This window comes from Gymnoscopelus microlampas (assembly GCF_963454915.1).
Source record: "Gymnoscopelus microlampas genome assembly, chromosome: 10".
Lineage (NCBI taxonomy): Eukaryota > Metazoa > Chordata > Actinopteri > Myctophiformes > Myctophidae > Gymnoscopelus > Gymnoscopelus microlampas.
In genome coordinates, this window is record NC_139947.1 from 44,143,608 (window position 1) to 44,154,437 (window position 10,830).

The following is a 10,830-nucleotide window of genomic DNA, read 5'->3' on the forward strand; positions in this document are numbered from 1 at the left end:
GCATTTATGAAGCCATTTACAGTACATGGAATCCCTTTTCCAGACATTCCTCTCCTCTTTTGACCAGTTTGATGGCCTGAAGGTTTGAGCAGCTGAGGTGGCTGAAATGACCACTGGTGCTTGAGTGACTCTTCTAGATAAACCCTACAGAGAGAATATACACAGTCTCACTTAAACCCTCCAACAGCGCCATCTTTTGGGTGGAGTTTGTCATGAGACAAGGGACAATGCATCTGCACACAGAGTTGTATGAGTTGTTTCGGCATGCATTTATTTGCTCTCTAGATTTGGTGTTACTTTCCCTTCAGTCACATTGGTTTGGGTTTCCTGTAGGCTGCATATCTGAAAAGAGTTCTGACAAGGCAGATGATATCTAAGTCTGTGTGGAAGTTTTATTGATAAGAATAAAAGTGACAAGACTGCAGTGCTTACACAATATAATAATATATAAAGCTGTCTCTTCTTTGATAATAAACACTCTACTACACTCTACCCAACTAACTGAAGGTGTGATTCTAGTCAGAAAGTCACAAATAATGACTTTGTAACAACAAATAATGTATGTCTGAATATCATCAGCAGTATTCAGATAGGCTATCCAAACGAGCCAAATCGCTTAAATTTGTTAAAGGTAAATTCCAAAATATAGGTAAAATAAGTGGACTGATGAATCAATAGAATGGAACTATTCTATTGGAACTATTCATGGTCAGTATCATGTGGGTCTCATAGTCAGAATTATGTCAGTATCATGGTCAGTATCATGTTAGTATCATGTCAGTATCATGGTCAGTATCATGTCAGTATCATGGTCAGTATCATGGTCAGTATCATGTCAGTATCATGGTCAGTATCATGTCAGTATCATACCACAGGGCTGTGACAGGGCCTGACATCCCTGTGACAAATTATTTACCAAAATAGGACTACTTAAAATAGCCTTGTAGAGTAGATTAGTTTTGAGAGTGAAATCATGAACAATTTCTGAAAGCATTCAACTTGAATGCAGAAGACAAATTCAGATTACATTTTTGCACACGCGGTTATGTTACAGGCAGCTTATAATGAATGTGTCACATGAATAAACTTTAGCGTACTTAATCGTCGATCCAGTGTGGGCCACTAGGTGTCAGTGTCTATTTAAAAACCAATGTGATCAGATTGAAAGGACCCTGGTGTTGGATGTAGGCTACAGCACAAACACAAGTTTGTGCATGTACACAAACACACACGCAGGCTTCAATAAGATTAGGAACATAATACAAGTATTTTACATTTTATTGCTTTCTCAAAATAGTTTTGATTTGTTGCAGGACAAACACGGCAGAACAATATCTGAGTCATTGTGCAAAATTAAGTGATGAATGAAACAACAACAACAAGATATTAGAAAAGGGGAGCCTTATATACAGTGCTGTAAACTGGGGTCAAATTACCACTCTGACAGCAGGGGCTACAGTATACAAATATCATAGATTAACTATGAACAAGAAAAAAAGAGGGGAAAAAAGAAATATAAAACATATTGACATGAAATTAAACTACGAATACTAGTGATTTACAAAAAATGACAAAATCCCAGATAAATTGTCAGCACACGAAAATAAACATTTTTAGTGTAAAATAAATGCAAACAATTGTATTACATCTCAAAAGCTATGATGAAACTATTTACAACAACTAGATTTTTTTTTAAAGAACAAGAAAAACAAGTGCAATGTCATCTGGCTATGAACATACAGAGAAATATACTAATTACAAATAACACTTTAAACATATCAGGATACAGTATCTGTCAACACATAGGTTGGTGTCATTGTACAGTATGAGACAAATTTGTATCAAACGATTACACACATCTGTTTGATATATGCTCCTAAAGTCATCCTTACAGATCAGTAACACACACACACACGCAAACACACACACACACACACACACACACACACACACACACACACACACACACACACACACACACACACACACACACACACACACACACACACACACACACACACACACACACACACGCACACTATTTATTTATTTACATTAGCGTAAATATGTCTTTAAAGCTAACACTGTCATGACCAAATAACCTTCATGGTCAAGTGTCTTCCATAGTCTGTCGAATGTATTTAGACATCTCTAGACAAACTCTGAAATGATCTTTAGAAAATGTCCCATCATCGTTTCTTCACAAGGTGCAGGAAGGGACAGGACTGGTGCAGTGAATTCTTAGTGCAGACAAAGTTTGTCACGATGGGTTTTCATCCCAATGTGGTCACAGTTCATTACCAGCTACTTAATGTACCTTTACCAAGTCTAATGCTACTCAGTAAAATCCTGAGTGTTCATTTAACATTTCAGATTTAAGTGAACGCTAGAATTTTACAGTGTAAGACAATACCCAGCTGGTTCCAGCTGGAACAGATTACACATACCTGCCTATCATGTCCTGATTGGACACGATTGAGTCAATAAGTCAGTTAGTGCTTTGGGCCAGTCAGGGCCTGAATCCCCATAGGGCAGGGTTGGTGTATGCTCGGCTGGGGCAGTTGTAATGACAGACACAGGAGTGGATCATCATCACAGCCCGCTGCAGCAGTCTGCCAGTAGGACAGCGGAAGGCCACCTCAGCGGTGTGTGTGTGGTAAGGGGTACAGCAGCGGGAGTCGGTACACAGTCCACAGTACCGGAGCTGGTAGAGCTGGGTGCTGTAACAGCCCTGGTGAATAAGCCGAATGGGTGTGGGGGACCTGTAGCTGGCCTTGCAATGCCCACGGCGTCCCCACTGGAGGAAAATGAAAGCAGAGATTGATGAGAACAGAAAGCAGATAAGGGCACAAGTTGAAGGGTAGTTTGAGTCCATGTTTTGTGGCTCACCATGGGTTTTATATGGGGTGGTTGGACCATATGACAAGGCCGAACCTTGCAAAGCCTCATTTGCATCTCTAGCCTGCATGCTGGGTTTTGGTTGGACACGCGTGTAGAGATGCCGGCCCCACAGGTCCGGGAACAAGCACTCCACTCAGTGCTCTTTTCTATACAGGTGGGTGCGGAGGGGACATGTGGGACCAGTTGATTGGGATGGTGGCTCCCTGGGAAAGCTGGCCACTTCCGGTCAGTTCTCGAGGCTAGAGGAATATGAGTGAAAGCACAATTAGAATAAGAATCTCATATCATGTTCATTCCCAATTTTCTGCACTGCATTATTATACAGTAGGCCTGTTGTCCATGTTTTGTCTGATGACTTACTCAGAAATAAGCAATTTACAGGGTTTCAGCAACACTGGTTGGGGAGAGCTCCAGGTATTATTAAATTAGCAGCAGTATCTGGTGATTCAAAATAGTCAATTGCGCAATAAACCAGCAGCATGTGAATGGGGACCTCATAGAATTATGTTACTCTGTGTTCTCTGCTGAGATGCTGACCTCATCTGACGTGTGCTTGCCTATAACAACTCACAACGGTCACTGTGTTTCAGTGATTCTCAGCTGGCTTAAATGACGGGACCATTTTAAGTTAACAAAAAATGGCAAAAGAATATTATCGTGAGTGTTTCATCCAAGATAACATCTCTAAATATAAAGTAATAATAATCATCTCATCCTCTGGCATTGTATAGCATTCCTCTTAGGTCGTGAATTCAGAAAGAAATCTCAAACAGAACAAGATGTTCCATAACTATTGACATGCAGTTTAACTCAGACAGTGTCAGGAATTCCAGATGCTCTTAAAGTGGTTTTATTTTCCTTTGCTCCTTTTGCAGTCCCCACTTGGCTCCATGTGTTTAATTGTTACATAGCTCAGCTGTGGGTGCTGTTATGAAACTATAAGAAACAGGGTGGCTGGGAAAAGGACCTCGTGTTTTGACTTTTCCGGCAAAATGCTGGTTATATTTGGACTTGGAGAGTTTTCATTTGGCCGGACACACCCCAATGAAACGCAGAAAATACTCCAATAAAAGCTTCCAGACATGACCATCAGTGACAAACCTCATATAAATGTAGGAAGCATAATATTGTCTCACAGATTGATGAAGGGTGAGTAACGTTTGTTATTGAAGCATCCAGTGATGCATGAAAAAACATCTGGTTTCAGTATCACAATGACATGGAGAAATGTCTTGTAAATGTCAATCTGGCTGTAATCAGGAAGATGTTTGGGATCTAAAGCTGTTATCCGGATGTTGCTGTTTTTTTGTGTGAACAAAACGTTCTTTTGACCAATCTGTATGGTACAGTATGTTAAGGCAATATAACACATCTGCAGTGGATGAAGTTGGACTCCCATTCTTCCATTAAGAAATGTAGCCCCTGTGGTCGGGTAGGACCACTATTGGTTGAAAAGTGGTAGTCATACAACGCAATATCTCCCCAACCGAGGCTTCCATATCATAGCTGCTCTTTTCAACTTAAAGACAGATAAATCTGTTTTTATAGGCTAAACAAAAACATGGCTGAGAGGACAATTGATGTGTTCCTGTCTGTCCAGCCGTCCATCCATCCATCCATCCATCCATCCATCCATCCATCCATTAATCTACCTGTGATTGCGTCCTGAATAACAGTGTTCTCCAGGTTCTCACAGACCCACTCCTTGCAGCACTTCCCCGGTAGCAGAACGTGTTGTGGGTTGGGGCAGTCTGGAGTCGGGAGACGGACCTCCAGCGAGCATGCTGGAACACAGCTCACCCCTCCACTCCTACAGTGGCAGTAGGTATCGCAGGAGGGCTGGAACTTCTGGCCGTCATGATAAGTGACTCCGTTGATCTCACAGCTCAGATCCTCCTGACCTGTGGAACGTTAAGAGCACAGACCTCTACTTAGTTTATTGAACCAGGATGGGGTTAACTGGAGACACGCCCGTAACTTTGATGGATTCGGAAAACCCAATTAGGAAGTGAAAAGGGGAGGCCCAGGGCGGGAATGGAGAGGAAAGAACAGAGGAAAAGATGAGGACACTGGGGTGGCTGTCCCTGCCAATGGTTAGGTTTTATGGGAAACCGGGCCTCTCTATGGAGAAGACGAGGACTCTGTTTTTCAATCCATGTGTGTTGTCTCTGCAATCTATCATGCTCAACAGGCAGTCATTAGAGGAGGTGTGTCAACATGAGCCCTTAAAATAGAAGCTGAGACATTCAAAGCCCAGCCGTCCGCCATGCTCGGATGAACAGGCCCTAAACACGACTGTCTGTTTGTAATTGGGACACAGAGGGGGGGCTCGGTCAGCCTCCCAGGGTACACTGCTATAGCTTTTCACATGGATAGTAGTGATCAGTGGTCAGGGGAGAGTGGCACTCACTGACACACTCCCCGGGGTCTCCAGGGAAGCTTGCGCTGTAGTCACACTGTAGACCTCTCCGGCTGTCACAGGGAAACGCCTCGCTGCAGGGCTCGCCTAGTTGTCTTGCACACATCTGGCAACACTGGCAGCCATCGAGAACTAGGGGGACACCCGTGGGACACTGGGGGACTGGACTGGTGCACTGGCATGGCTGCTCACACTGCTGACATATAACCTGGCAGGGACAACACACACATCAATTCTAATGTTTATCATTGTTACCTTAATCACGATTATTACTGTAATCATCATAAAGATCACCACTCATCATCATCATCATCATCATCATCATCATCATCATCATCATCATCATCATCATCATCCTCCTCATCACCATCACCATCACCATCACCATCACCATCACCATCAGCATCTTCATCATCTCATCAGGGGACTAGATTTCTTTCTTTTTTTAATCAAACTGACTCTCTTTGGTCTTTGGTGAGAGCAGACAGTACTAGGAAACATTGTATCCATCACTGTCTAGTCAGACCCCAGTTTTCAATAGCGTGTGTCTGATGGAACCAACCCACAGACAGCGTCTGGATGGTCCCAGTCTGAGTTATTCAGAATAGAAGAATAGGGTAATCCCCTCAATGACTTTAGCATCCCACATAACGTGTTCACCAGCTGTATGGGGGGGGGGGGGGGGGGGCAATTCTATAACAGTATATTCTCACTTTGATTCTACACTAAACCTGTTAAATCTGTCAGAAAACAGGATAAGCGCTCTGGCCATCTTTAGTGCTCACATAAATACAAACAATACAAATGTACATATTTGCAGAAGATAACTGTATTACCATCAAAGCAGAATCCTCAGTGTATTCTACTCTGAGAGTGTAAACATTTACCCAAATATTGTTTACAATCGCAAAGTTAAAATAACACATAACACAATTATACATTTTATTGTCAGTAGTGTATCCATGGAAAATATATTACAAATAAGCTTCATGTTCAAGACCTCACAGAACCCCCACCAAACACACACACACACACACACACACACACACACACACACACACACACACACACACACACACACACACACACACACACACACACACACACACACACACACACACACACACACACACACACACACACACACATGCCATCCCATTCACAAATAATGAAGACAGAGTGGCCTCACCTGTGCGCCCATACAAAGCAGTAAAGCCAACGCGATCACATTGTCACAGAGTGGTCGGTCCATGGGGCCTCGTGTTGTTGGTGGAGCTGCTCAGTCTGTCTAACTAATATGTGTGAGTGCAATGCTGGCGCTAGCAGTACAGCTGTTTGCTCAATGCTCATTCTTGTGCACCGCTGACATTTATAAAGTCCGTACTCTGATGTCACAGCCTGACTGCCGTGTAAACAGCCACTGGAGCAGCATCAGAAATGTTTCACATTCCTGCTCCCTGCTGCCCAATTCCACTTCCAGACACTCACCCACCCACCACACCTCCCTCTTTTTTCTCTTCCCCCCTCCCCTCCCTTCTTTCCACTCTTTTGGTGTTCTAAGCTTACCCGATTTAACACGAACTGAAGGGAGAAAAATATATTATCCAGGTTGTCTACGGCATGTCAAACACGCCCCAGAGCTTTGTGGTGACTATTCTGATTTAGATCAATGAGATTTTATCTTGCTGATGTTTTTACAAGCTGTTGTGATCTCCATAGGGTCAGATCGGATATGGCTGCCAAGCTTTTTAGCAAAGGACCAAAATAGAACCGATCTTTCCACGATTTAGTTGCTGCTTCCAAAACCTCAAAAACTCCTGGAACTATAATCTATTATTTTAAGGCCAATTGAAATGGGATTTAATCCCTCACATTCCCGCTGGTTTCCATGGCGTTAGTGTAGCATGTCTGGGTTGGCATGAACATGAGTCACTGTGATCTCTTCTATTGTGAATTAGAATCTCCTCCTCAAGAGGAGTCAAACAGGGACTCTGGGAGCAAACACTGTCAGAGGGCTCCTTGGAGGCCACAAGGAGACATGTAGTAACGAGCTAAACAGTTATATTACTCAATAGTAGCCGTAAACAACCATCTACTTCCATTCATAACGTGGCTCTTCTGTGAAGCTAAAGTCCCATTGCCACAGTCAATTATTAGCTACATTCAACATTATTACACAGATTGAGTCATAGCTTATAGGCATTGCATACCTTCAGAGTGAAAGCACTGTTACCTGTAGTAAACGGACTATGGACATAAACACAGTACAGTAAGTATATCTATAGTAAAACAGCTGCTGTGCCACACGGGCAAGAGATCAGGGTTTCTCTGTCAAAAACTAACAGAATTCCTGCATTTCATGATCATCTGGTTCTCACAGCGTTTGGGTGGGCAGGAAAGATGTCAGTGATGGGTTATAAATAGAATGAGACAGACAGAGGTCGAAAGGAGGAAAGTATGCATGTCCAGGACAGGTGGGCCCCAGGTGGACAGACAGTACAGTGTGGGCCCTGATTCATTCCTTTCTCTGAAAACTGTTTCACAAAACCATCTGCTTTTCATGCTGTCCAACAATGATAGTGCTTGGAACGACCCCAATATAACGGGCAATTACTCTACTGTAATAGGCATTATACAATCTGGAAGTATCTCCCAAATTGTCAAAACACTTCTGTAAACTGTAAGAATAGAATAGACTTTTTTTTGCCATTTGCACAAATGCATAGGAAATCTTGGAGCTCAGCTCCCAGGCTCAGTATTTAAAAAGACAAACAGAAAGAACATACATCCTACCATACTACATATATCCTACAATGCTCTTTAAAAAGACAAATAAAATAAATAAGTAACAGTAACATACATAAAGAAAACATTACCACTGAAGATTTAATTATAGCTATAGCAACCATTGACAAAAACAAGACTACGGTTCTAAAATGTAACTACAGCCATCCTGTCAAAAGTGGTTGAAACTACCCGACACTGTATTTGGATCTTTGCACTCTCACCAGTGGGGCTAACATGAGAAACAGGAAAGATGATCATGTTAATGGGGGCGGGGGGCGGTCGGTAGTAGTATATCACTGCGGTATCAACACATATTGTAAACAACACCAAAAGCTATACAGTTTAATATAATTCATTACCACAACTAGGGTCATCAAAATCAGTAGGATAGTAGGAACAGGAATGCACTCAGTACTGTAAGTGTCAATCCTGTCAAGTAGCAATCCACCCAATTACATTTTGAGATAGCCCGTGTGCAAGTGGGAATTTTGGCCTAAGGGTGGCGCTAGAAGAAAAGCCAGTGACCAAAAACAGTATGTTCCTTTCATGAATAAAGTCAGCAACTTTCATGGCAATCCAACCAACAGATTTTGAGATGTGCAAGTAAACATTGTGGCCTAATGGTGATGCAACACCTAATGGTGGTGATCTTCACTCTGGATCATGAAGGTGCACAGAAAGTTCCATGGCAATCCATCAAATAGTTTTCGAGTTATGCTGTTTGGGACCTAGCCTAAGTGTCGGATGGACCGACCGACCGACAGGCAAAGCCATCCTTAGAGCCCCGCCGCTAGCAGGGCTAAAAAACCTATTTGATCTTGAAAGACATTTCAAATGGGATGTACTGTACTTTTGTATTGGCAAGCTATTGCATGTCTGGATTGCTGTATGCGGACAATAATGCAATGGAAACAGTGAGCCAAAACCATATCAATTGCAGCCCTTATCAATCAGTGTGTAAAGTGTAATTCGTATCAGATAACAGAAACGAGGCCAAAAGATGTAGGCCCTGCAGGCCTTCCAAATCCTTCCAAAGCCCACATACTGTATGTTGGAAAGCTCCGAGATAATAAAGTATCACAATGACTGACAGTGGACATTGGCCCATTGGAGAACCCCCATAGACGTATACAATGACCCCATTCAGCCTGAAGGAATATTGTTTTCCTTTGAAATGGTATGTACGGAAGCCCTATTGGATTCCATGTTTATTCAAACACACATAGACTGCAGGGCAAAGTAATGAAAATATTATTTGTCCTGTAAATGTTAGAAAAGAAAGCACTAATGTAAGTACTGGGCAAAAAAAGAAATTTGCTCCACCTAATCTGTCACTATGGAGCAAAAATGTCTAACACATGTTCATCCACAGAAAACATCCAATGACCTAAAAATATGTTGGAAGAGAGACCGTTTAGCTGCGCCTGGCAGACATCTACAGATTATAGATAATTTGCAGATTATAGTCTTTGCTGATTCATGTTGTGAATTTGGCAAAGAAATTATGTCATGACAAAATGCACAAACATGATTAAAACACACATGCAGCTGGTTATTACATAGTGATCAACAACAGCGTGTCGCCATGTTTTATTTGAATTAAGACTTTCATTCTGGATTTTGTTATTGCTAGATTGCAGTTATCAAGTGCTTAAAATCATGTCACCAAAGACCAGGGGTTACCTTGGAAACACATGTGGTGTAGAATGAGGATAACATTTGCATACAGAAAGGGGGGGGGGGGGGGGGGCATTTGGGGATAAAACTTTCCACATATTTTCTAATAGGTTTTTTTTCTAGCTCTTTGCTTTTGGAGTAGAAGGACTTGGTAGGTACACACACACCATGTTCCAACATTGCCTTACAGTTATAGACCATGCTTTTTGTGGAATGTGTTTCTGTTTTTTCCCTCTCACCCAAACCATTTGTCTCCGCAGCAAACCGAGACAATATTCAGGTTCGCCAGCTTTAAGGTTAGTGGGTTTGGGTCTTGCCCAGTAGTTGTTCTATGATTGATTTGAATGTGAGTCAGAGTAAACAGGCTGTGGGCTGTAACAGTCACAAATAATAGTCAAAACGTCTCCCAGGGCAATATTTGACACATACATAACATGGAGAATGTCTCAAAGTGCACTTGGTAATTGGTGTCTGAGGTTTTGGCACCAGTAGTCCCTGAAACCAGTGGTCTCAGCTTTCCGAGCAGTGGTGCGTAGCGTCTGCCAGATCTGCAGGTATCTCCACAATGAAGCGGGCACGTTGACCGATGTCCATTAAAACAGTTCAAAAATAGCACACGGAGTCTAACCTAGCCTTAAGTTAAAAAGCATGTGGAAATTGTACTGTTCTAGATATTGGTATAGTGAGTTGTATTTGACTCATTATTCCAGTAAGGCAGGCGCTGGGCGAAGACATGACGGGCATTACTGAATCTCTGCCAGTGTCTACACTCCACAGAGGTCACAGACAGATGAATTCATTCATTGAAAATACAATAAACACTCAGATCATCTGCTTGACTGTGAATGAATAAAGACTGAATGAACATTCTTTAATACATCACACCTTAACTCTCTCTCTCTCTCTCTCTCTCTCTCTCTCTCTCTCTCTCTCTCTCTCTCTCTCTCTGGTCAGTTTCCTCTTACCTTAGAGGGGCATTTATCCAAGGTTTACAGTCATTTCTCAAAATTCTCTGAAAGTCAACTTTCTAGACAATGTGCTCTTTC

General features: G+C 42.3%; 1 protein-coding gene across 1 annotated transcript; it reads right to left on the reverse strand.

Annotated features, from left to right (window-relative positions):
• Window positions 1–1,318: 1,318 nt before the first annotated feature.
• ccn5 (cellular communication network factor 5) lies at window positions 1,319–6,785 on the reverse strand. Its single transcript, XM_084068882.1, has 5 exons — window positions 6,510–6,785; window positions 5,312–5,528; window positions 4,554–4,802; window positions 2,890–3,140; window positions 1,319–2,797 (listed from the first exon to the last, which is right to left on the reverse strand). Exons 1-5 carry the CDS (start codon window positions 6,570–6,572, stop codon window positions 2,510–2,512), a joined length of 1,068 nt encoding a protein of 355 aa, XP_083925008.1. The 5' UTR covers window positions 6,573–6,785; the 3' UTR covers window positions 1,319–2,509.
• Between the last annotated feature and the right edge of the window lie 4,045 nt (window positions 6,786–10,830).

Bases quoted from the DNA above. Each gene is read 5' to 3' on its own strand.
- ccn5 (XM_084068882.1), bottom strand. From the start codon at position 6,572: ATGGACCGACCACTCTGTGACAATGTGATCGCGTTGGCTTTACTGCTT. The intron at 5,529-6,509 runs GTGAGGCCACTC...TGTCCCTGCCAG, and splicing joins TGCTTTGTATGGGCGCACAG to GTTATATGTCAGCAGTGTGA. The intron at 2,798-2,889 runs GTGAGCCACAAA...ATTTTCCTCCAG, and splicing joins CACCCCATATAAAACCCATG to TGGGGACGCCGTGGGCATTG.